This window comes from Sander lucioperca, chromosome 11 (assembly GCF_008315115.2).
Source record: "Sander lucioperca isolate FBNREF2018 chromosome 11, SLUC_FBN_1.2, whole genome shotgun sequence".
NCBI lineage: Eukaryota > Metazoa > Chordata > Actinopteri > Perciformes > Percidae > Sander > Sander lucioperca.
Genome location: NC_050183.1, coordinates 8,400,757 through 8,428,390, shown reverse-complemented (window position 1 = coordinate 8,428,390; position 27,634 = coordinate 8,400,757). Strand labels below are relative to the sequence as shown.

Below are 27,634 nucleotides of genomic sequence, written 5' to 3'. Positions count from 1 at the left end.
CTGCTTTACTTGAATGATACGCTCACCAGGTTAGCCTGGTTCAAGACCACTGAATCGGGCACCCGGATAGCTCAGTTGGTAGAGCAGGCGCCCATATATAGAGATTTACTTCTCGACACAGCGGGTTCGACTCTGACCTGCGGCCCTTTGCTGCGTGTCATTCCCCCTCTCTCTCCCCTTTCATGTCTTCAGCTGTTCTGTCAATAAAGGCCTAAAAATGACCAAAAAATAATCTTTAAAAAAAAAAGACCACTGAATCAATGCTCACGTCTCAGGCCACTGACATATGACTTCTGATTTCTTGTTGTGGGTTTGCTACTGGAAGCAGTTTAATTTTTATCTATGGTGTCAAATCCAAAATGCTTTCACACATTACTTCTCAGATGGTTTGGTGTCATGACGTTTCAATGTAAAATTTGAATTTGGCCATTTTTTTTTCTCATGTTTGAACAGTAGATTGAATTTCAAATAAAAAGGGACAGCCTTATTGTCTACCTTCTTTCTGCTCAACAACGCATGTGTTTCATCTTTCAGTCTTTTGTCATTATTTTGTATCCTGAAATTTGATGCAACAATGTTTTGTCTCTTGTCAACAGCATGGCCATTCATTAACACCAGACCCCTGCAGCGCCTCTGTACCTCACTTTAAAGTTACAGACCAACTAGACGGCCGACCGTTGGCAGAAAAGGCAGTTGGACTGATCAGTCACCCTGAGTTGGTCAAAAAAATGCCTCGGAACACACCAAAGCGACAGGACGTAATACATTTTACACAAAAACATTTTAAACGAGAAATAGGCCACGCAGTTGCTGAATCTGTCTTCATTTCAGATCGACAAAGGTCAGTTTAAAAGATTTTCGTCAGATTTCGAGAGGCTCTAGTCACGCTCATCCTGCTCGCCATTTCCGGGTGAGTTCCGACTGCTCTGTCTCCAACTGAGCATGTAAGGTCGGCCAAAATGAAGGCCGACAGCTCCTCCAACGGACGACGGCACAGAACACACCGAACAGACTCGAGTCACTGACCTCGCCAGACTGTCCAACGGACAGGTGTCGGCCAGGTGTGTAGCTGCCTTTACACACACACAAGCACAGCAATGGAGAGGCCACCTAATGTAATTCCCAACTGTGAGCTGTCACCCTCCAGTAGACAGGTCTGTTTTATACAGTCCACTCCCCCATAACAGTTTTGTCTTCTCTTTGACAGTAGGAATGAGAGGAAGGCTGCAAACAGTCAAGGCTCTTGGGGGAAAAAAACGTTTCGGAAGACATGTAATCCTAGAAACAAATTTTGAGAAAACCAGGATACATGTGAACAGAACATATATGTGACTGTAAAACCTTGGGTCATAAGGCCATCATCAAGGTTTTCCCATTTTACACCAGCAAGTCTTAAACAGTCCACTATATCTAGGCAGTGGGGAAAGGAAGGACAGAAAGGAGAGATTGACATAAAGGTGCTTTTGGATCAATATGTTGTCTTTTAGGGTTTTATGATGCAAGACAGCAGTTTTATCTCCTCTTCTTTCACATTCCACTGAGCCTCGTGCTTCTGCATCTGCTCTTTGCAAGATTCCACCTCAGGCCAGCAGGGGTGAACACAGCTCTCCAGTCGGGAGACTTGCTTGCACTTTGTGAAAGCATGTGACCGACACGTCTATGCCCCCTTATTAGCCAGGGCTACAATGCAACCTTATTTAAAAATACACAGTGGAATTCCAGTAGAGCAGTGAAATCTGAGAGCCATGAATTATAAATACAACAGGAGGAGAAAAGCAAGACGCCCACAGAGAATGTGTGTGACTTGATGTTTGTGTGCATGTGTGTTGTAACTATCACTAAAGTTACACATTGCCAATGTCTTTCTACACATACAAAGAAATGAGTAGAGCAGCCAACATAAAACATATATTCCATCCAAAAAGATAACAGAGAGTGGGACTGCCAAACATACAAATACACTATCTCCAAACCTGGCTCTGCTGTTTTAGTGCAGCAACACTTCACAGACAGGAGCAATCTGAGACGGTTATGGCATCATCTCTCCCAGCAGAAAATGTGTAAAACGTACCCATTGCCAGCTATAGAATTAAAGTAGCGAATGTGAGGAAAAAAAACGTCTCAACTTTGAAAAGTTCGACGCCATAAGGAGATATTTAGCAGCAGAGTAAAACTAACACCTCCTGTTAAAACACGATGGCTGGTAGAAAAGTACAGCTCTTCACTACAGTTATTGTCTTACTTCAGCCTTTTGCTCTGCGATTTGTTAATGTCACATTCTCTCAAATAGTGAAATGTATAGTGGGTAGTTTTCAGTCTATTACTATTAGTCTATTTCAGTACTATTACATCAATTTAGTGATTACCACTAGCCTAAAAAGACCACTAATATGAAAAAATGTGAGGTGTAAACAAAACATCAGTAAATATCGTACACATTTTGTTTTGAATCGCTGTATTGCAAAAGATAATGAAATTACTCATGGTTTTTCACATGACATTTCTGAAACCACCTGTACTGTCACTATCTTGAAATTTGAATTTACTTGTTCACATGTATAAAAAAAAAAAAAAAAAATAAATAAGGATATATTTAGTCTGCCCTGGTAGCCCAGATTTGCAGGTAAGATCTAGAAAGATGAAATTCACGCCTACAGCAGTCATGGTTTATTTGTGGTATATACAAGAATAGTGCGTTAGTAAGCAAGTAATGATAAGAATGGCTAATGATCAGACAACGGCAACATTGGCACAGTACCTACACAAACTCAAACCTTCTCTAAAGAAAAGACAAAGATAAAGTCCTTTCAAATAAAACATGGAAATACATAATTTGTAGCTGTCTTCCAAAACGGCATGTACAAGCATTTTCTGATCTGACGCCCCTCTTGGCAGGACAACATAATTTGTCAGCGCCCTCCAAAATCATTAACTTCGCATAAAACAAGAAATAAAAATGTGTGATGCTAAACTCATACCTGCAAACTCAGAAGGGCTGAAAAAGGTGACAAGCTTGCTTTCCATTATAACGTTAACGTTAAACATGTTAACAACAACGTTAGAAAAAAGCTGAAGCTGAAAAGCTAAAGGAAAGCTGCAGCCAGGGGCTTTTCAAAGAAGACGCTGCCGTTATCTTGATTGGCCAAATGACTCGCATGAATGGTCTTCTTCACAATAAAACGTTGTTTTATTGTGAAGAAGACCGCAGTAGGTTTTTGAAGGTAGGTTTTTGTAAACCCCCCCCCCCCCACCAAATTAAAACTCTTCGGATCTACACAATTCACGTGGATGACATTTTCCCATTCAAAACGGCGATTTTCGCTGAAAAGCGACTAGTTGCAGGTATGTACACTGCTATAGATAAGGTTTGGTTAGGTTTAAGCACAAAAATGGTTTGGTTTGGGTTGGGGGAAAATTGTGGTTTGGGTTCAAATAACTGTTTGGTGAAGGTTAGGAAACAATAGTCATGGTTGAAAGAAACCAACGTTGACTGTTAAATGAAACGGGAAACAAACAGCCGCCTCCCGTGTCAAAATCCAACACCCAGATCTCCCACCACAGAGGTAGGATATACCAGGGTGGTGCTTTTTGGCTCTATACCAACTTTGCACAACTACTTTATTTGCTCCGTTCGGCCGTAAAGGTCATTGTCACTTAGACGTAAAGAGAGGACAGTCTCGCCAAATAATCATCAATAAAAAATCTTAAATTCTCATGTCTTCTTGGGTGTTGAAGCGTTTAAGTTCACAAAATAATTCCACATGCATAAGCCCTACATCCCCCTTTATAACCATCTCTCTACTTTCCAACCCCTCACCCTTGTATTTAAAGAGCTTAAAACTGATGAATAGTAAAGGCAGGAGCAGTGCAGCGTGGTGAGCAGAGCCCCAGCCTGTGGAAACAGGCCTCAGTGTGGATGACAGGCCTAACGAGCTAAATATAGCCTTCTGGGTTATCTCCTCTGTGGGCGCAGCGAGTCCGTTGTTGCTTCACATTATTTACGTGTCTGTGCATGCACCCTCTCTCTCTTTCCCTCTCTATCTCTCTTTCGTTCATTTCACGCCCCCCCACACAAGCGCATCACTATCTCTCTCTCTTGCACTCTGTGTTTCATACTCTCTTTTTTCTCTCTTCCTCTCTTTCTCCATTTCTTCCCTTCACAGCGTCTTTTTTCACCCTCCATCCCTCCTCTCTGCAATTCTGTCCCCTGGTATCTCTCTTTCTCATTTCGTCTTTCTCATTCCCTTTCAGCATTTTATTTTCTCTCTCTCTTTCTCTCTCTCTCTCTCTCACTCTCTCTCTCTCTCTCTCTCTCTCTATCTTTCCCTGTGTATCTCTCTCCTGCCTCTATCACTCTCTCCCTCTCCTCTTTATCTCTGCCTCTCTTTGTATCCTTCCCTCCCTCCCTCAGCAGCTCCCTGTTTTTTTCTGTCATACACTCTCTGAGCCATTTCTCTCTCAAGCTATCTTTCCCCTTTGAGCCTCTCTTTCACTCCCCTCCCTCTCATTTTCTCTCCCTCTTTCCCTCCCTCTCATTTCTGAGCCAGCCTATGAAGTAGCATAGCGCTGTCTTAGCCATCCACCACACCAGAGTGAGTCCCAGTGTGAATAATATAGCCTGGATTGCTAACCGTCGGCCATGCTAACCTATATGTATATGTCATCTGCACCTGCAGCTCCCTGACATCCTGCCATAGGGAACTGTTAAAGCTTAGTGTTGAACTTAAATACAACAACAGAAGATACTCTTGTGCTATTTCTCTCCCTCCTTAGTTTACCAATGGCACAGTGGTCACAAAGGCCATGACATTCAATATGCACAACGTTTGATCAAATGTCATCCATTGCCCCTGTCTAAGAAAAGACAGAGAACTGAATCTATGCTGGCACGCCACCACTCCTATTGTATAAGATCGGGTGGTGAGGATTTGCAATGAAGAAGGTGGATGTTGGTCTGGGCTGTTTGTTCCACATAGTAATTCTGTAGAAAAAAATGGGGAGTGCCTGAGATTAGGAAAGTGGGTGATTTTTAAAAGGTTTGTGGTTTTCAGAGGCTTTTCTTTGTGTGTGTTCTGCACTGTATCATATTTATGTGCAGATGTTTCTTCTTGTATTTTTTTTTTACCACTTTTAAAAGCCTAGTGAGGATATTTTTTTTATAAAATGAGGTCAGTTTGACAAGTCCTTTTGTTTTTAACGGACCAGTTGAGGATCCGTGTTTGTGTAGTTTAGGATCCTAAACAAAACCTTAACAAGTTTCTGGCTTTGTAATTACATGGATTTGGTATTATGCAGCACATTATTTATTCACAATTGAATTGCGTTTATGCAGGTGTGAGGAAATGCAATAACTTTCAAATTGAATAAAAACGTCCCTGTATTGGGTTGAGGATGTGACTAGGAGATTATGTCGTAACTTAAGTGTAAATATACAGAATGACTAAAGGTTGATTAAGGTTACAATTTAACGCCACATGTTAAACTGTCCTTGAGCAAGACACTGCACAACCACTGCTCCTAATGCTTAGGATGGGTTAAATGCAAATATTGAATTTCACAACATTGTACAGTACGATTGTGTGTGACGAATAATAAAGTTTCTAAGTTATCCTAAATTTTTTTAGGTAAGCTTATGTAATTTTTGCAACCACAGTGGCCCCTTTGGTCACAAGTCACATATGAAGGACAATGGCACATTACATTTCCCTTCATTTCTCAAGATTCTCTTGGTCCTAGAGAGGTTAACTTCATGTTTTACTTTTGTGATAAAGCTACTGTAATGCTTATCTTTGATATGCTAAAAGGGTGTTTTATTGCTGTTGAATTCATTGTTGCTGCTGAATATGCGTCTCAATCAGGTTTTTACCACAGTTTGCGGTCTCTTGCCTGTTCACGGGTCAGCAACAGATTTTTGGATAGGCGCAAATATCGCAACGCAGACCTTTTCAAAAAGGTGGTTGTAGGAATAAAAAACAGAGGCTGTGTTCGCAGGGTCAAACAAGTCCGCCACAGGTGAAAAACTTCCATAAATCCTATTTTGTAAACTGCATGTAAATGGGAATATTAGTAGAATATTCATTTGCATTAGCCATGTAAACAGCTTAGTAGGAATATTGTCTTTAAAAAAAAAAAAATTAAAAAAAAGGAATATTTTGTGCATGTAAATGTCAGTTATTACAAGAATTAGGATTAGTTAGCGCCTTAGGAATAAAGATTGCAAATAGAAGGTCCTCATAAGAACAGAAGAACAAGGGTGTGTGTGTGTGTGTGTGTGTGTGTGTGTGTGTGTGTGAGTGTGAGTGTAGATGAATTAATGTGTGTATGCTGATTCTCCTGTGTGCTTGTGTGTTTGTTTTATCTGTTTATCTTCTGCCTGTTTGTCTTTGTGCTTCTATATCCATTTGTCTGTCTGCCAGTATCCCTGTCTGCTTGCTTTTCTTTCTCACACTCCGTCTATTTGTCCATCTATCTGCCTGCCTGTTTCTCTCTCTCTCTCTCTCTCTCTCTCTCTCTCTCTCTCTCTCTCTCTCTCTCTCTCCCCATCTGTGTGTCTATCTAGCTTACGGCCCTGATCCTGCCTGCTCTCCCAGGTTTATGAAATGCGAGCAGCTTAGCAGATGGTGCATATCGTATTCTGGTCGGCTCTGTGTGGGTTTTGTACCACAGACGAAGGCTTACAATACATTTGAGCCTTTAGTCGCACAGACACATCGACGCAGAGGGAGCTCGGGCTGTTAGCGCACGAGAGAAAACAGAGAGAGGAAGAAGAGACACAGACTTAGTCTGAAGGGGGAAAAAATTGGAAGAGATATGGAAAAGAGAAGAAGTAGGTTTAAGACAGAAGTATGAATAAGCAAGATAAATAGCGTGAAAGAAACAGAGAAAAACATACAGTATACTGGTTTACTAATGGATTGTAGAACATTTTAAGAGCGTGTACAACTGCAAATAAAGTAAATAATGACCAGTTATCAAATATATTATGATTACAAACTTGTTATCAAGCCACTGGATGTTGTCCTTTCAAAATGATTTAAATATGATAATCTGTCTGTGGGTTTTGAAAATGTACTTTACGTCTATTGCCTTGGCATTATTTTTTGTTATATAAACATCCTATTGATCTAAATGAAATGAGAAGTTAAAACAGAGAAGTGACAGAGAGAGAAAGACATTCTGAGAGGAGGAACAACAGAGAAGTGAAGAGACAAAAATATGTTGCTCCTGAATGACATAAACACTAAACCACATCAGTCCAGCTAAAGAGAAGCACAGATACAACTCCCCTGATTGTAATTCCTATTCAAGAACCCATCAGACTCTTTTCAGTCTTCAGAGTTTCTGAGTGGCCCAGTCAGACTAACAAATCACTGAACAGTCTAAAGGTCTGATTGGACTCACCATGATGTAATGCCTCTGCATCTCAGTCTTCTCACTGGCCAGCTTCTCACACTCCAGCTTCAGGCTGCACAAGGACGAAAAAAAGGACACACAGGGATTAGATGGTGTATTTGCATCCACTGAAATAAATTATAATTTCCACAGGACTTATATATTGCAGAGGTCAAACAGGCCATGTAAAGATACCAAAAAAAAATATTCTTAGCCACACCTATTACTGCTGAAAAAGATCACCTTCATGGTAGCCACCGCCAGCAGGGTGTGTCTTATTCACCACTGCAATTCATCCCACCTCCATGTGAGGTCAGTTTGACAGGTCCTTGTGTGTCTTGTTATATGCGTCACGTGTACATTGGTGAGTTTATGTTAGAGTTATCCTACTGAGCCCAAAAGGTCCTGATAAAGTATTACCTTTAATGTAGGGTTTTTGCCTTTTTGTTGTGTTCTGCTTTTTTCTTCTATCAAGCCCAGGTTTGGTTATTTCTAAAGTACTTTCAAATGTGTTTAAAATACATAGCATCAGTCAATAATGTATGAAATAAGGACAACACTTTCCAAATGCAAGCTACTCAGAATCCCCTAGTTATTCAGGAAAGGCTTCATTTTGTGTGTGTGTGTGTGTGTGTGTGTGTGTGTGTGTGTGTGTGTGTGTCACTGAGTACTACCAGTCCAATGCCTAGCTGTTGCTGTTTCGCAGCAGGCTGTTCAACCTGCCCACTGAGGTGTGAGCAAGAGGCTGGATGGTTTATTTCTCTAAGCCAAGGTCACTTCTGGTCAGCCTTATGATAACGTGACCCTCAGTGACCTGCAGCTCTAGAATTTTATTTTTTTTAAAAGACCTAAATTGCATTACGTATTTTGTTTGATATGTCGGAAACTATAATCTCAGTTATTAATGATTTCAGTTAGGCTGTAACAGAGTGTAATGGCAAAAGCAACTAGCATAAATAATGGAAGAATTTGAAGAAAAGAAAAAAATGTATTTATTTAATTGTAGTAATATCAAAAGAGGAACTGGAAATCTCTGCAATAAAAAAAACAGTGAATATAAAAAGGACAGTTGAGGTACACTGATAAAGTGAATGAAAGTTAAAGAAATAATAACTTATTGATTTCCTTAATTTTTGCAAATATATAATAATGTAATATGTATTACATAGATTTAGGCAAAAATGATCAGTTAAAGAAGTGTGTAAAGCTTTGAGATGGTTGAGACTGGATTTGGTGTGAAGGGTTGCAACTCACTATCAGTCTCCAATATTTTGTACATTCAGTGTCGCAATAAAGATTAAAGGACAGCACGCTGACATTTTGTCTTCACTGGTTCATATATTCAAGAATTTAACACCCACTTCCACTGAACTGAAAAACAATGTGTTGTTCCTATAATTATTACATTTAGCGCTGCAACTCACTCTCAGTCTCTATCAACTATGTTAACCATTGACATTTATGACATTAACTTATAATTCGTAAATACCATGTGGACATTTGTGTACGTGTTGTGTTTGCAATGTAATGTTGTATGTACCTGTGATACTGCGCCTGGAGGAACTGGAATTCCTCCTTGATACGGTCCAGGGTTTCCAGGACTGTGAACTTGAAAGACTGGCCTGGTTGTAAGGGGACCTGCACAGGAAAAAGAAGGAGAGAACGAAAGGATGAAAAATGGATATTGGTGTGTGTGTGTGTGTGTGTGTGTGTGTGTGTGTGTGTGTGTGTGTGTGTGTGTGTGTGTGCATGTGCGTGCGTGTGTGTGCGTGCGTGCATGTGTGCGTGTGTGTGTGTGTGTGTGCATGTGCCTGCGTGTTTGTGTGTGTTCCTGCTCATAAAAAAAGAGATTGTATGCATTGTGCCTGTAATGTATTTGTGTAGGCACATGTGCACCTGCATAAGCCATACATGTAAGTGTGTGTGTGTGTGTGTGTGTGTGTGTGTGTGTGTGTGTGTGTGTGTGTGTGTGTGTGTGTGCGTGTGTGTGCGTGTGTGTGTTAGTGTGTCAGGGAGCAAGGCAAGGGGAGAAAAAAGCCAAGATGAAAGTGAGAGGGAAGGTCACTTCCCCTTCCCACACATCATAAAGCCGTGTCCTCTCTCTCTCTGTTCTCCTCCTTCTCTAATGACTTCCCTCCACTGCCCCCATCCTTTCTTCCTCTCCTCTCCTCTCCCTCTCCTCCACATTAGCATCCTCACCACTCTACCAGGTTGCTAATGTATTCCAGCCTACAAAGAGCTGAGAAGGGAGGAAACGTCAAATGAATAACTTATAGGGAATCACTGTACAATCTCTCACCTGCTAAAAGCTAAAGAAGACCCAACAAAGCAAGCACCTCCCTGGGGTCCACCCCCTTACCACCAACACCAACCCTCCATGTGTGTAAAGCGCCTCTGACAGCTGCCCTTCTCCTCCATAGCCTTCAAGAAGTTTTAGAAGCATGGGGACTCTTTTTTGATGCTGTAGTTGTTTATGTTTGCAGATGGACCTTAGTTTCTAGCTAGGAAAATCTAGAGTAAGCAGAAGTGGTTGTGGGTTTTGGACATAATGCTTCTAGTGCAAAGACAAGGATATCTCATCGGCATCCCACCCTGCAAATGCTGCCCACTGTATTGCTGTTTTCTCATATGAACTCCAGAGAATCAGGTCCTGACCTAGTCCAGAGTTGAGACAGAGATTGTCCGTGTTTCTCACCTACCGAAAATACTCTGTTTGGTTTTTGTGAGGAGCGGCGCCTTGGTATAGCATGCAGGACATGATGGGACATGACGCAAAAAGTATGACGTGGAAATCACGGTGTTTTGTTTCAAGCACATCGAAGATGGCGGATGAGCTGCCTTGGCTCTGATTACACCGGGGTCACGTAGCCAGTTCGTAATTTGATTGACGATTTTTAGTGTCAGCCCTTACAGAATGAAGTTCCCTTATCTCGTCGTCTCTCATTTTCGTATTTTCAGATGTTTGCATTCTTATGGTTTTGTGCTAGTCATATGATAGAAACGTCATCAACACGGTTGCTGTGAATTCTCCGGACAATGACCTGCTCTATTCACACATGGGCTCAATCGGACATTACATGGACTTTGTATTAGGGAGTTGGAAGGGTAAAGTCCGTTCAACGTCCGGTCCAACTGATTCGGACATCTGCGTTCTCACACACAGTTCCTCCGAGTAATGTCTAGATAAGTTTAGGGTTGCAGTTCATGTGTAAAAGGGGCTCAAGATATGTGCACAGCCAAACCCACCGCACCACAGCTGAGGAACCTGAGGAATCAGCGGAACCGTGATCCCTGTCGTGGTGGGCGAGTGATTCTTCCTCTGTGCCACCCGGACAAACCTACACCCATCTCTTTAGCCTAAATAACACACTGATGCAGCAGACAGAGAAACCTGAGCTAATCTAACCCTGTCCCAAATTTACTGATGTACTGTGGCCCTCAAAATTAAGTTTCCTTTTTAATTACGATTTGGCACTGGCAAGCAGCAAAGACTCAAAATGCAGCTTTGATATGAGCTCAGGATCAAATTTCTAAAAAATGAGAAAGGATATGCTTTGGTTGGAATGGATGTACTCAACTTTACAATTGTATAATACCGCTGATGATACTGTCATTCTTCAAACCAGTATCTAAAGCCACAAAACATATGGAAGTCTTTTTACTTAGTAACCCTAGCCAACTATAAATCTATCCATCCACCCATTTGTTCATCTGTTCACATATCCATCCATACATCCAAACTGAGCAGCACAGTGCAGTGGCAACAGTGCACATGGGTGGCTATCGGCCTGCAGCTACAGCTAAAAGATTGGCGGTTTCAGTGGCGGGGCATCATTAGTCTAGACAAGCACAATTCAATTAGATTTCAATTAGTCCGACGGTGGAGGTCAGGGACGCGGTGGGTTCCCCAGTAATTAATCCACAGACCCGGGCTGAGCTAAGCTAAACTGAGCTGAGGCAGGCGTAGCAGGGACATCTAGATGGCTGCATGGGCACAATCCACACAAACCATCTGTCTGTGTGTGTGTGTGTGTGTGTGTGTGTGTGTGTGTGTGTGTGTGTGTGTGGGATAGATGAGGATGGGGGGTGTCTGCCAACAGATCCCCGCTGACCTTGATTCGCACCACACACACTCACTGGGGGAGGGGGTAGAGGGAGGGGTGGGGGGTAGACAGTGATCTGGCACACGCAGATACCAACACACACGCCCACGTAGCCATGAGCGCACTGAAAAACACACAAACAAACAAACGCACACTACTGCACACGCAGATTCACACTTAAGGTACACAAAAGCAAACAGAAAACACACAAACCCACGGTGGGAGGAACGGGAAGGATGGAGGGATGGACTGATGAGGGGGAAAAAAGGCAGAAGAGAGATAGATACTCATCTGACAGAGAGAGGTATGGATGGACTGAGGGATGGAGGGAGTGATAGACTAGTCTGACATCTTTACAGAGGAGTAAAAGAATGAGCAGACAGACAGATGATGAAAGAGTGGCGCGGCTTCTGACAGAGAGATAGCCAGCCATTCATCTGTCTGACACCAATGGGGTGGGAAGATGAAGAAGAGACAGAGAGAGAGAGAGAGAGAGAGAGAGAGAGAGAGAGAGAGAGAGAGAGAAAGAGAGAGAGAAAGAGAATCATGCCGTCTTCGCAGTAGTCAACACAGCCTTGTCGCTCTACCCTGTGCACTGTCCATCCGTCTGTGCTAATACTGCGCCCACCATCTGCTGCCATGAACACATGAACACACAGACACATACTCAAGCGGATGCACACAGATAAAGTGCTGCTGGCGGGTTACATCAGCAGCACTAAGTCATCTAACAAAGCCCATAGTCACAGATCAGGATTATACAAGAGATCTGCGAGTGACAACCGTTGGTGTCAACATGGCGTCTTCTGTAGTGTGCTGATGAGAGAGATTTGAATTCCTTTCATCTGTTGGACAAAAACTCAAAAATGTCTTTCCTTTGATTCACCAATTGCACCTTTTTGAATGAGTTCCATGGACCCAGGAGCAGTAAAACTTCTTATGTGCAGAAAAGGAAATGAAAAAATACAGAAAAGGTCCTCAGGCAAGAGGAGCAATATTTGCTGCCTGTGCTGAGCTCTGCCTGTCAGGATAAAGAGACGAGCATGGATAGCTGGTATCAAATTAGTTCATGCTAATAGGAGACTCTGTCTCAAGGACACTTCAGCAGGTGAAATAAAAACGGAGCTATAAATTATCTAAGGGGATAAATCTGCATCCTTCTGCAGTGTTTACAAAAATGGAGGCATCATCAAGTCATGCCGTATGTACACCAGAACTAGCATTTGTTGTTGGAGTGTGTCTGGTCTCTCCTGTATTGTGACAGATGGCAACCCAGACTGTTAGGGGTCCAATAGTGCATCACGAAGGGCCAAAAAACAGCCTACAGCCTGTGTTGTCAATGTGATGTGTGTGTATGTGTATGTGAGCGCTGTAGTAGCCAGCATAGGGGATCCTGAAACCCAAACCTGATCCGGTTAATGTAGGAGAAGGGGGAGGAGGGGGGAGGAAGGGAGGGAAGGGTCACTTGCGCAAACAAACACACACACATACACACACACACACACACACACACACACACACATACACCATGTGGGACCACAGTCAATCACAATTTGGTCGAGCTGGCACGGGCAAGCGGAGAATTAGGAAGGATTATCTATAGGGAGGGACGGAGGGAGGCAAGGGGAGGGGAGGAGGAGGTGGGTGAAGCCCATTGCCCTGTATCACATAACAGGATGGAGGTGGGACCCACTGGCTGTAACCCTCACCTAGCTGTTGGTATCTTTCTCTGCCTGTGTTCAACTGTCTGTCTGTCTGTCTGTCTGTCTGTCACAAGTCTGATTGTACAACTAGCAGTATAAGTGATGTTATAACCTTCTTATATACAGTCTATGGTTATAACATGCAAACACACTGATATGATAAAATCATAAAATTACACTAAATATCAGAGGGTCAAGGTGATGGCCACAACTGTCATTGCACCTTAACCAAAAATTAAGAAACATTGTTCACAACATGTATTGTAAATTTCACATTATGTTTAAGAATGAGGTTTGCATATTCTTTTTTTGAACAGAGTTAAACAAATAAAATCAATAAATGCCATCACAAAGTGAGGGGGTGGTGATGGCGCAGTGGATATGACACATGCCTTTGGTGTGGGAGACCTGGGTTCGATTCCCACTGCGATACATCAACCAATGTGTCCCTGAGCAAGACACTTAACCCCTAGTTGCTCCAGAGGCGTGTGACCTCTGACATATATAGCAATTATAAGTCGCTTTGGATAAAAGCGTCAGCTAAACGACATGTACTGTACAAAGTCTCTTATCAACTGTGACTACTGTAGTCAGTGTTACTGGTTACGTATAGAACCCAACTGCTACTGGATTTTTGAAGCCAATAATTGACATTTGACAGTTAAAAAATCTGATAATGACATTCATTGTATAGTTTTTATGTTAAGTAAACTCTTAACATAAAAACATTTTTGATGAGGAACCCCTGAATTTGGTTATCAGAGAACTGACGAAGATTTACAAGATTCACTTTACAAGTGAAAAGTAAATTAGTTGGCAGTGCTACTATTTTATGGCGAGACCGTTTATAAATTTCCCCAAATATACATGTTTGGCTTCTCTGTACTGAAACTTCTGGTTAATTATCAGCCAACATACACTCAGTTACCAGATTATAAGGCACACCAAGCTAAAACAAATGTTGTTAAATACAACAGCCTATCTTCATGAAGGTTTTCTGGTGAAACTGCGGCCTTCAAAATGATTATACAGTAGGTTTAACATCTCATTCATTGAATTGTGTTGTTATACTGACAGCTTATTATGTCCATACCATTTATTTTTTGAATAAAGGTAGGTCAAATAACAAACACCTGTCTGTATAATGCGATGTACAGGTAGCGCAAACTACATCCTCTAAAATGATTATAAAGTTTAATCAGCACCTCTATTGAACAGATTCAACAAAAACTGAACATTATAGCCTTCGTGAAGGGAGGATTCATTGCAGGGCTTTTGCGTTAGACTGCATTAGTTTTAGCTAAGTGTACCTAATAAACTGGCGTGTATAAGCCAATACCAATATATTCTAATAAGCTAATAGAATTAGCAGTTGGTGTTACTCACAAACACCCACAATTTTTCTGATATAGATATTAGAAGTGTTGGAGAATTTGCCTGGTCAATGCTTGAAACTAACTTACTTATCCCAAATTTCTTACACAAGGTGAAATATGTAACCTTGAGAAGTCGCCTCCTAGCCTCAATTAGCAGCTCCAAGTGACGTTTCAACAATCTTGCTGTTTGACTTCATGCAGTGACTTACACCACTTATTTTCAGTCACTCTTTTCCCTTCCCTTTCTGTCTGAATATTAGGTTTGTCTGTCTGTCTGTCTGTCTGTCTGTCTGTCCGTCCATCTCTCCTTCTGTCACAGTCTTCTTCTGTTCAAGCAGCTGCCTGTCTTTCCACCACTAGCAGAGGCTGCATGAGAGAGACAGCAACTGTGAAGCAGATGCAGGTCTGGGAGTGATTAGGACAGAAATGATTCTATCTGTCTGCTTGTATTCTCTGTCCATCTGTTTAGCCCCTGGCACACTTTCTACCAACACATGAGTATTCACACGGTATAAGCAGGCATGCCAATGCATGGATGCATTCATTCGAACAAAACACCCACAAACAAAATATTTTCTCTTTCTTGTGCCCTCTTTCATGCTGCTCCGTCTCATTCCTCCCTCCCTTTACTCTCCTTTTGTTCTTTACTTCTCCTTCTTAGCCCCTTTGTTCTTCCTTTTGCCTGTGTCTCTCTGAGACAAGCAGAGACACATTCAGATAACGCATGAAATAATAATTGGCTGGTGAAATATTTAGGAAAAAGGCACACGAATAGAAGAGAAATACCAAGTGTGGCAGAGGAGTGTCAGTGCCCCTTGTGTACATGTCTGTGTGTGTGTTTGTGTGTGCTGAAGCGAGCAGCAATGAACATAAGCAACAGCTCATTGGTTTGGACTGTGTGTGGATGAGAGACTGAAGAAGAGCTGCGGGGAATGTAACGTTCATACAGTATCATCCATCTCTTTAAGACGCCCTCACATTTCCGTCTTTCTATCTGAGAGTTTTCTCTGCATTTCCGCAGACCACTTAAACATTTTGATTACTTAGAGAAAGCCAGCCAGCTTCCCAACAACAGAAGCTCATTTATTGGGTTTTTCCATACACATGCTGGCTTGACTTGACTTGACTCGACTTGGCTCGGCGTGTCGGCCCATCACGGCGAGGATTTGCATTTCCTTTACAACAGGACTACCCGCTTGAAGGTGTGTCTTCAGTGGCGTGGCATGACTTTTCAGGGCTACTGCTCTATAGTAGCTCTGTGTATTTCGCTTGGAGGCGGGTGGGGCACATTTTGGCCCGATTCCGGAAATGGTCCATCTCGGGCGTGGCTCGGCACAACTCGGTGTGCTAAAACTAGTAATGGTAACGCGAATCAGCGAAGCATTGTTCGACTCTGCACGACCAAAAATGCCAATGAAAAAAATCCAGTAGAGTTCGGGGCCCTCTTGTTGTGCTGAGAACCACTGAACATCTTCGCCAATCACTCAGTCCTTATGTTTGATAGTCAAATCAGCCAGTTAAGGTCAGTCAGTCAGTCAATGTTGTGATTATTACATTCCATTCTGTGAGAACTCTGCATAAAGCCTTTCTCGTCTGTTTTAATTTGTATCATAAATTGTAACAGTTTTCCTCCCTACAGATTCATCTGTGTGAACCAATCTTGAACCAATCCTCCTGTCCATCCTGAGTCTCTGACGCTGAACAGTCCGACCAGTGTAATTACTTATGTTATTAATTTGTTAACAATATTTTCAGGCTTCAACCAGTGCTGCTCAACACTAAGGGTGAGAAAGAGATAGATTTGTTAGACATTGAAGAAAGAGTATGAGAGGAGGACAGCATCCAACATGCTGCTGTGGTGGCGCCCCCACCCCCCCAGTCAGTCAGTCATTCAGTGAGCTAGGCAGTTAATGCTGCAGCTCACCAGTCAGCCACTAAGCCAGAGGTGGATTACAAATCAGGGAAAAATTGGCAGCCAAAAGAGTCTCTGGACTCCATCCAAACCTTGCTCTCATCGTTTCTTTTAATGACAAAGAAAAATCACAGGATTTAAGGATAGAAAATGGCCCATATTTTTTAATCAAGAGAGCAGACTTAATCTGGGTGGCTGCTGATGTCTGACTAGAAGATGTTGGTTGCGTGTACGACTTTTTGCTAGTACTGTGGGTCGTCTCATTACAGCTGTATTGTTGTTACTTGACTTTTTGCCATTTTACGGTGTTGCCTATGCAATGCTGAATGAAATTAAATGTAAACATGACGAGGACAAAGGAAAGGAGGGGAGAATGTCATCTGTGGAAGGTGACAGCAATTTGCTGTGCTGTTTACCGTACATGGCAGCCACTAATGTTGGGAAAAACAAACTGCCCGACACAGCTAGATGCCAAAAAACTAAAAAGGTCCAGTGTGCGCGAAAAAGCTAACAGTGCACATTTGCATGTCCACAAAACTGTATAACATTTGCAAGCACAGTCACACAATTAAACACACTAATAAGTAGTTGTCCTGCCACTGCAACTACAAAATGTATTCGCAAATTCAATCTCATGCACATCAACACACACAGACATCAAAATCAAACTTAAAGACACACACAAACGCTCTTATAGCAGCTCTGCCCTCATTAATGGAGCATATGTGATGTCTGTGGCCACATATTTGGCAATAGTTTGTTTACTTGGCCGTAAAATTAAAATGTTTCCCTACTGGTGGCCAAAGGAGAAGGAAGCCCTCCCCATACACACTCTAATACACACACACACACACACACACACACACACACATATTATTTTATGGATATGGGTTATTTTGTCATATAATACTGCCGCAATTGATGGAAAAATCTACAGCTTCAGCAACTAAACAGACAACAAGTCCAACTTTCCCTCTTTCTCTTTCACACTCACTCTGTCTCTCTTTATCGTACGCTTTCTGAATGAACTCTGTCTGATTTTGATCCTCTAGAATACAGCCACCACAACTCCTAGTGCTGAGGAAAAAAATGGTAGTATACACACATACATACAGCTTTAAATTTATACTCACACAACGGCTAAACCTTTCAAGATGCTGGATTTTTTAATACATTTTACAATAGAAACCTGCATTTTTGAGAGGAGGTGTGTTTGTTTGTAAGGGTAAAATGAAATGAATATATGTGAAAATGGTATAAAGGGTAGCAGTTATAGACATATTTCTTAACAATGAAAACACACAGTAAATCCTCTCTTTCTTCCTCTCTCTCACTGGGGTGTGGCAGCCAATCAAGGGCTTGTACATTCACAGCAACAGTTGAGGTCGGACTAGGACATTATTTACTGTTATTGTTGCTGGCATACAGTGCACACAAACCGGCACCGCTCTCCTTTCCCCTTCCTCTCCCAGATCTAAAAACGCACACACACACACACACACACACACACACACACACACACACACACACACACACACACACACACACACACACACACACACACACACAAGCACTTTTACAGGAACACAAGGACAAATACAAACATGTACATGGTACACACACACCAAGACATATACATTCTTACACCAGTGTTTCGTCTATGTTGATATTACCGTGGCGACCCGCCATGGTAAAATTTCTGCCGCCACAGTATCAGAAATAGGACAGACGCACAACAGGGTTTCCGCTAAGTACACTGCACACCGCCGCTCCTTCAGCTGTTTATGAAAAGTCGTAGAGTCGTAATTACACGACTCTGCAGAGCCATGCAGTCATCCGCTCTCTCTCCCCATCCACCAAATGTGGAACGGCTGAGTACCGGCTCCGCTGCGTATCGGCTCCATGCTCTGCCGTCCGTCAATACCCACTAGGTCTGGATTTGTTGCGGTACGGCTGCGGCCATGACTGACAGCTGAAGTCACGAGGACCCACGAGATCTCGCGAATTCACGTAGAATAGAACCACAAAACCAACAACAGTTTGTTTCCATCCAGAGGAGTAGAGGGGAAACAACTTTGTGTTGTGTTTTCAAGGTGTAGTGCAGGGAAATATGATCCGCCGTGAGCACGGTGTATTTTATTTTGAAAATTAACCGAATGTTTTATTTTGTTTCTGTGCTCGACTTCCTGTCCCGCACTATCTGCCGTGTGCTGAATTGCTGCGGAGCTCTCCGGCATCTGGCAAAAATAGAAGCTCTGCATATCTGCTGCGGAGGGCTGCGGATTGCCGGAGCTGTGCCGGAGTCGGAACGCAGTTAGCAGGTTTGTTTATCAGTACCATAGCAACGCTAACTTCGGCTGGAATTGTCAGATAGGAACCTTCCGTAGCCTTTCGCAAGAGTTACATTTTTTGAATTTTTCTGGATGACCAACTGACACAATTTCACACCGCACTCATTCGGACCCGCTTCGGACCCATTCGCATGCAGTCTGCGTATCTCCATTGGAAATTAATGACTTCCAGTCGTTTCGAAGCTGTATCGGAGCTGATTTCAACTGCCAATGGGAAGGCAGCGTTAGGATGAGCAACTGGAACAGTGACAGGACGTCATCACTCGCGAAGTCATGGCAACCAAATAAACAACAGGGCGAGTACTACTTGTCACTCAATCTTAGGCAAAGTGATGAAAGCAGCGACATGAAATCCGCACTCACGCAGGTCCCGTGAAATATGACAGCTACAGTTTATTGGAAAATAGCATTGTGAACACTGAATTTGATGAATTTACTGTTTATCAGACCCTAGATGAGACAAGAAGCTAACGTTAGTGAACGCTGCGGTGACGGTCCCTCTGCCTTTGACTCCCCGCTGCAGGAGACGCTGTATTCCTCCGACACGCTGTATTAACGTTACTGGTTTGAAACCGTTTTCCAGGTTAGTGGGGGTGCATACCGCTCAAAACCAACATGAAAAATGTAGCTAGTAATGTTCACTCAGCGTTTTCTTTTGTTGTTAAACTGTGTGTAAAATGAGCAGTGACGTTAAATCACCCTACGGTACCGTCTATTTGCTGGATGGTTTCAAGGTAACGGTCGGTAGCTAACATTAGCAGATAAGCCCGTACTTTTTAACGTTCAACACCCCCCCGTCCCCCCCGCCACTGCTGAAAAACATTCTAGAGGAAACACTGCTTACAAACAAAGACACTTTGCACTTAAAGGCAAATGCCCACATAAAACAAAACGGAACCTCACATAGGAGATGTACACACTGGCACATACACAGTTACACACAACTAAGTCAACAAACATGGCAACACGCACAGTTAATAGAAAAATGTATACACTCACAAAGCACTACAGAGACACGGACACATAAAAATAAATCACACACATGGCATATACACACAAAAATCCACACATCAACACACATGTCCACACACAGTTCTGATAATGCTTGCCACAAAAATCCAGTGGAACCAATTACAGCTCCGCTCGCCCGGCAATCAGCCATCAGTTTTAACTTTTTCCTACCAGAGAGCGAGAAGAAGAAAATCTGACTTCTTCTCTGATAACACTGCTTGAGCCGCATTGAGACACCTTCCTCACTTCCAAAGGGACACAGATGAGTTGAAAGGTGCGGCATTCAAGGCAGCTCTGTCCTCCCTGGCTGCCTGTCGCTGACAAGAAGTCAACCGAGATCTTTGACTGACATCAACAAGGATGCATCAAGGCTAAATCTTTAACAGTGAAACATCACCTGTACTTTTTATGTTAAAGTTACCCTATCATCTTGTGGAGACTATTTTGAAAACCGCCACCATGCAATCAGGAATGAGTTGACTTTTGAAAATCAACTTCTGAAAGTCACCAAGCTCATATTGCCCTTTTTACAATAGGCACAACACAATCCAGGTGTGCTTATGGTTTGGCATCTGATTTTATTTTCTGGCAACATACATCAGCTCTTTAATGCAATGCTTTCTAGCAGCCAACTATGATTTTTAAAATATTGGATCTTCTTCGACTGCACCAGCAAGGAGAGTTTTGACAGGGGTCATAGTTCAACTGAGCTTGGAAAAGCAGAAAAAAACTGGATAAACTGCATATTTTATAAGTAACCCTGATCCGCATTTACGAGGACAAACACACACGTCAGTAAAAGCTTACTCACACATACGTACACACAGTCTGTAACCACAAACACACACGCATATGTGCACACACACACACAACTGTTCTTTGAACCCTCACACCTCTCCACAGATCACATTTCATAGCAACACCAGAAATAAAGTTCTACTGGCAGAGGAGGGCTGCAGAGGAAGAAGGAGAGAGAGAGGCAAAAAAACAGCAAAGAAAGGAGAGAGAGATAGAGGCTATCGATCGGTTGGAGTTGGCTCAATCTGGGATTGAACCTTATCACAAACGCAGAGCATCGCAGCAGGAAGCTCTCTGATCCGCCTCTAAAGGAGAGAACAGAGGAATGTTCACACTCTATTCTTCCTTTGCATCTCTCATTCATTTTCATTTCTCTTTCCACCCCCGGCCATGCCTTTTTAAAGAATTATTTCTCTCCCCCTCTTTATCTTTCTTGGCTCTTACATCTTTCACTTTCTCCCTTTGTTTTTCACTTCTCTCTTGTTTCTCTCAGCGTCTCTCTCTCAATACTATTCCAGCGGATGGCTTATTAGCATTCTCTCTGTACATATAATTGATTCCTCATGCCTTCCTCTTGTGAAAATGTCATTCATAATTCTGTGTGATAGCTAGCTGGCTGGCTTGCAGGCTGACTGAGTGGTTGGCTGGCTGGCTGTGAGGCAAAGTGGCCACTGACCCATTTGTAGCAGATACAAGAGACTGACAACCAAATCTGATTATAGCAACCGGACCGGGGCCCCTGTGAAACGAATGGCCTAAGCCAGACTGAGCCTAAGCTGTCATTCATCCTTCTGTGCTTTTTACTCTATGTATTTAACCTTAATTTTACCCTGGCAGGTAAACTAATGACACATTCTCACTGCTGATGAAGGGTGAAACTGAAGGAGGGAAATTACTTTAAGAAGGTATTAAAGGGGAAGTACTTGTGCACTCACGACCTTTCTTAGCGGTAATGGAAATGAATTCAACTATCAATTAAACAGCCTGCCTGTGTGTATGTGTGTGTTTATGGAGTGAGTGTATGTGTGTGTGTGTGTGTGTGTGTGTGTGTGTGTGTGTGTGTGTGTGTGTGTGTGTGTGTGTGCGCGCAAGTGTTTGCTTAGCAACCGAAATGAGAAAATGGACAGCTGACAGTTTTGCTGACCAATTAACACACACGCACAGATCTATTCTCACACACATGCTGCCATGCACACAAACAGTGTCACATATACACACACCTAGAGACAACAAATGGACACATACACACGTGAAATGGACACACACACACACACACACACAGCAGCTGAAATGTGCAGATTCAGTTATATGCCACCTACACAGCGAACCATCAACAAGATCTCAGAGCACCTGGTTGCAGATGACAGTGTGTGCGTGCGTGTGTGTGTGTGTGTGTGTGTGTGTGTGTGTGTGTGTGTGTGTGTGTGTGTGTGTGTGTGTGTGTGTGTGTGTGTGTGTGTGTGTGCGCATAACAGGGAATCTCTTCACCCTAACCCTTCCCACACTTCTCCCTCCTCATGTTACAGTACAGTCCTTAAAACTAAACAAGAAAGAGGGACAACAGAGACAAGCTGAAAAAAGACAGATAGAAGAACAGAAAGAGAAAAACAAGGAGAGACCAAGAAGCAGGGAGACATAAGGAGAGACAAAGAGGAAGTAAAAGGAGGAAAGACACAAGATAAGAGAAGCAAGGATGCATGAAGACACAGAGAGAAACGGAGAGCAAAAGGAGAGCGGAGGGAGATACAAGTGACAAGGTGAATCTGAGACATAAAAAGCAACTAAGAGATTGGAGTTGAGACACAGACATGGAGAGAAACAGAAAAAGAGTCAGACAGACAGGAGAAGGAGACATAAGGAGGGACTTACCGGATGCCTACCCTGAGGGTACATGATCCCAGGAGAGGAGAGGCTGCCAGTCCGTTTGATGGCCAGGTTAGTCCCCTGGCCCTCCACTCCTCTGCCCTCCACCGGTTACACAGCCACACAAACACACACACACACACACACACACACACACACACACACACACACACTCACACACTTGGTAAGTCTAGTCCCTGCTCCTTAGCTGGGTTTAACACAGCAGTCTTTACTCTTCCAAAGTCTCTCTCCTTCTTTTCTTCTAAGGCGAATTCCTGTTGACACACAACTGAAGAGCGCTCAAGCCGTCGGTTCATTTATCCAACAATGTCATGATAAAACGGAGCGCCAGACTTGTACCTCCTCCTTCTTATCTTCTTTTCCCAGTAAAACCAAAGTCTCGGTTTCTCCACCTCCTCGTCTTCCTCTCAGCGTGTCTCTTCCTTTTCCTCACCCTGTGATCAGTCAAGGTCCACACGTAGTTATGACACTGAGAATTTCATGCAGGCAGGCTTCCATCTTCTTCTCCTCCTCCTCCTCCTCTTCTCCTCGTGCCTCTTCACCCGGCCGTCCAATGGTGAGACATACAAACATAAACACACACTCAGCTCCGTCCAAATAGTCTTCTTCTCTGCTTTTCCCCCTTCTTTACCCTCTCTCTGACATACTGAAGCCTCTGCCTTGACTGCTGCTGCAAAAAAAAGAAGGAGAAAAAGGAGAACAAGAAGAGGAAGATGAAGAAAAAGGGAGGGGAGAAGGGAGAGAGGGAGAGAGAGTGAGAGCTTTGTTTTTAATCTAAATGTGGAAAAAACGCGAGAGGAAAGCAGGAAAGAACAGCAGGTCAGTGGAGGATCCAACGGGCTTTTCAGCAGCAAGCCCTAGACTGTAATATATTGTGCCTGTTGGCTTCAACACAAACACGACAGGCTGCTAAAGCTCCTCTTAAGGTGGAACTGAGTAGATAGAGACACCCAGTCACACAGAGAGAGGGAGAGAGAGAGGCAGAGGGAGGGGAGAGAGGCAAAGAGAGAGACGGATCCCTTTTCAATTGTGGTCAGACAGACAAAGCAATCAGTCATGCACAAAGACTTAGGCTCAAACTGATATGAATCGAGATACACACACACACACAGAAACGCTCCAACACACACACAGATTTATGACAGCTATGTGGACACACTTGTTACGCAACACAAGCGCGCACAAACGCACACACACACACACACACACACACACACACACACACACACACACACACACACAGTTTACACACTGTAATAGTTACTTAGAGTGATACGTTTATTACCCAGTTTACACATTAAAATGCGTCTTGGATGATTGGATACCTATCCAATCATGCTTAATCGCATATAAATCCAGGTGTAAACACACTAAGGATGCATTGACGAACTCATCTGATTGCTCAAACCTCCTCAGGAAGTGGTCTGAGACGCACTGCATCCAGATGTTTGTCAACTGTAAATGCATCACCATGTCAAACCACATATGTCACTCCTCTCAAACAGAGTAACTACATCCAAAGAGCAACAGAAAAGCAACATTACTCATATTAATTGGGTTGATTCAGTCTACATGACCACAAAATGGGAGACAGAAAATGAAGGCCCTTCATTTGTGTTTGGATTTAGTTTTTTGTATAATAATTTACTGCAATAACATGTTAAACCACATCATGTAGCTATTTGTGAATAAAAACATCACAGTGTATCCAGTTCATTGTGTGACCCATTGTATGCACCAAGGTTATAATCGTTAACGAAAACGAACGAAATAACGAAAACTAGGTGGGAAAAAACATTGTCGTTAACTGAAATAAAAATAAAAACGAGGCATTACAAAAAAAACGATAACTAAACTAAAACTGTAATGTCTGTTTGCAAAACTAACTAAAATAAAATAAAATTATCGAGTAAATGTCCTTAGTTTTCGTCGTTGTCGATGTCTTTCATAGAGCAAATAACGTTATATCTTTCCGACCATGACATTTCCTGTGGACTGTGATGTTAATGTTACCCCCCCTAGCCCTACTACTTCAGTCTAAATTTTGGTCTAATAAACTGTAAATTCTTTGAACAAACATAGATATCTGTCCAGGCTTAAGTGGCCGTGTTTTCAACCAAAGTGGGTTGGGAAATCAATAGATCCCACCACAACTGTCACTGTCACAGAAAGGGCAAAACTGCAGTGCAGAAGCATCACAGCAATGTCCACTTACCGCCAAAGATGAGAACTACCACAGCAACACCCCACAAATATCCCCGCTACAGCAAGATAACAATGTCTCCCTGCCTACTTTTCACTGCTGGCTCCGGTGCACATGTTATTTACAGGATTGCCCAGAATGGACCTGGAACAACTAAGACCTGGTGTTTAAAGCCTTTCCATGAACAGTATACCATCTGGCCCAGCCGTCTTTTGGCGCTGTTTATAATGAGTTTATCCAGTGCGGCTCTGCCTTTGAACTCGATCAAACAGCTATTAATCCGACACTGTAGAATCGGACACAGTCAGTCTTGGCATCCGTGGAGGGTTTCCAGTAAGACAGAAACTGCATTTGATAACAAGCAGGTTAGCCAAAGGGCAGCCCCAAAGCCTCAATTAAGGTCACATACAGACATCCTATTATCCAATGCAGTCTATTAACAAAGACTATATATCCATTTGGGAAAACCTAATGCTGACTTATGTTAACAAATTAAAGGGGAACTATGCAGCTTTTTTTAGCTTAATTTACCTTAACTGAACAGCTTCAGTCATTGGAATGGTTATATGACTTTTTTCAAGTTGAATGGTGGTCGTCTCGCTCCCCCCTAGTGCCTGTGAGTGGATAAACCACCCTTGCAACTTTCGGCGGGCGAGTCGCCGGCCTCCGCGTCAGGAAGTATTGCGTGATACCAGATCTTGCGATGTATCGAATTGCTTCACGGCACTGCACACATACGCCCATTCAGGAACCGGCTAACAAGGTAGTGATGGAGTTTTTCTATCGTCATGGCTGAGCCGGCAAAAAAGAAGCAGAAAGCTAGGAAAGCTTTGTCGGAGGAACAGAGAAAGAGGAAACGGCAGACTGAGGAAGCGAGGAGGCAGACACAAGTAAACATAGGAGCTGCCAAGTATCTATTCCGAAGCTGTAGGGGGAGCGCTATAGAGAAACCTGCGAGCAAAAAGCGAGAAAACAGCGAAGAAATGGCCAAAACTGCATAGCGCCCCTTTAAAACTCAGCTAAGTTTGTTTGATTTTGCACTGTGACTAATTTTAGTTTTTTACCCTGTATCTGATCTGATGGTAAGTACATTATGCTGTTTTGAGTGGACGAATAACTTTGGTTCATCTGGTGCTCACATAAGAGAGGACACGTAGTGGACAATAGTAGAAAAAATAATTCATACAGTATTGTGTCATCTTGACGTTGCGATGATAACAGTGATGAAGGCCTTGTATTAACAGCATGAGCTCACCGATAATAAGCAGGTTGAAGCTATTACCCAGCAAGCAGGATTAAAGAGTCCATTTCCATAAAAATATCATTTGTGGGTGGGGGTGCATCGAGGTTGAGTAAGTGTTGATTTTTTTTTACTGTGGTTTATTATACTCTATTAATTAATTCATAGATTAAACATCTGTTAGGTAATTTATATTAAAGCTAATAGCGCGCGACTATTTTATATTAACGAACATCCGTTACATTCAAGCCATTGCCAAATGTGTTGATACAAAGGTAATTAAGACTATCAGCTCCAGAAAACTCTCTGTATTTCTTAGTATGGCTATGTTTACAAAATGGTGTAGTCCGGTGACATTTGCACGCAGAAGCTGGAGTGATGCGTTCTACGTCACTGCTGAGAAAGAACCATAGCAACGTTCAGCTTTGGAGGCGAAGAGGACACAAAAATGACAAGATACAGTAATTAGCTCTTCTGAAGAGTCCATCATGTTTTTTTTAATCCTCCATGTCCTCCTTGATTTGACGGGATAAACGTCACATATGCCTCTGTTTAATTCAAAGCAATACTGCTACTTCTACTACTACATTTAAAAGAAGTAATGGCATATTTATTTTCTTACAAATGAAAAAAAAAAATGTATAAGTAATGAAACACAACATTGTTCAATTTAATACACCCAGAGGATTTGCCACTACTAGAGCCCGACCGATAATATCGGCATTTTCCAAACTATCGGTATCGGCGTTTATAATGGCCAATAAAACACCCTTCAGCCATGTTATGAGTGTTGGCGTTGCATAGTTTGTCTACCAGAGGGCGCTCTACAACGTCCCTGTTGGCTACACTCTTTCATTTCTTTTGTTATTTGGTTTTTGTTCAAAGGACTTTAAGTTTCATATCTTAAGTTTGTATTTTTATACATTTTATTTATCAGAACTTTAATATATTTTGATGTTCCTCTGTTGTGACAATAAAACAAACAAGTTTATTTTTAAACTGCATTATCATATTATTTTAGTGAGGACTCATAAATATCTACAAATAACTAATGTTAGAGAAATCTGTTTATGTTTTGTTATGTTTTTTTTTTAAATATATATCGGCCGATATATCAGAATATTGGATTTTTAAATCACCAAATATTTGTATCGATATATGCCTTAAAAATCCTTTATCGGTCGGGCTCTTGCCACTACAGTTTTTTTTGGTCTGGTATGACCTATAGCTTATGGTGGCTAATGTAAGCCAACTTATACTACTGTGGAAATATACTGCTGTGTAAAACATGTCACTCACCTTACGACTCTTTTCTACTTGTGCCACTACATTTTAGCATGTCACAAATAAACATTTCAATGACTTCAACACCAAAGTAAAACAAGAAGTAAACATAAACACGGGAGACATGTTCCTGCTTGTGATCCCGTTCCACTCGCTATCATTCATGGCACCTTATGATGATGTTTATATAACAATTAACTAACAAAGAGCAATCTTAGAAAACAAAGAAAATTCAATATACCATTATCCTATAATTACCACTCTTGGCCACAGCAATCGTTGTTTAGCAAAAGTTAGTTAGTGTCCCTTTAAAGACAGCTTCAAACGAGATGCAGTCAATGTCCTAAACTAAGAAAATAAACAAATAATAAACAACC

General features: G+C 42.3%; 1 protein-coding gene across 3 annotated transcripts in view; it reads right to left on the bottom strand.

Annotated features, from left to right (window-relative positions):
• The window catches only part of tle2b (TLE family member 2, transcriptional corepressor b), an 89,867-nt gene extending 66,453 nt beyond the window's left edge, over positions 1-23,414 (bottom strand). For all 3 annotated transcript variants that reach the window (XM_031307284.2, XM_031307287.2, XM_031307285.2), the window contains exons 1-3: positions 22,516-23,414; positions 8,933-9,030; positions 7,402-7,465 (exon numbers count right to left, since the gene is read on the bottom strand). In XM_031307284.2, coding sequence (XP_031163144.1) covers positions 7,402-7,465; positions 8,933-9,030; positions 22,516-22,539 — 186 coding nt within the window. In that variant the 5' untranslated portion in view covers positions 22,540-23,414. The remainder of the gene's footprint in view (positions 1-7,401; positions 7,466-8,932; positions 9,031-22,515) is intronic.
• Positions 23,415-27,634: the final 4,220 nt, after the last annotated feature.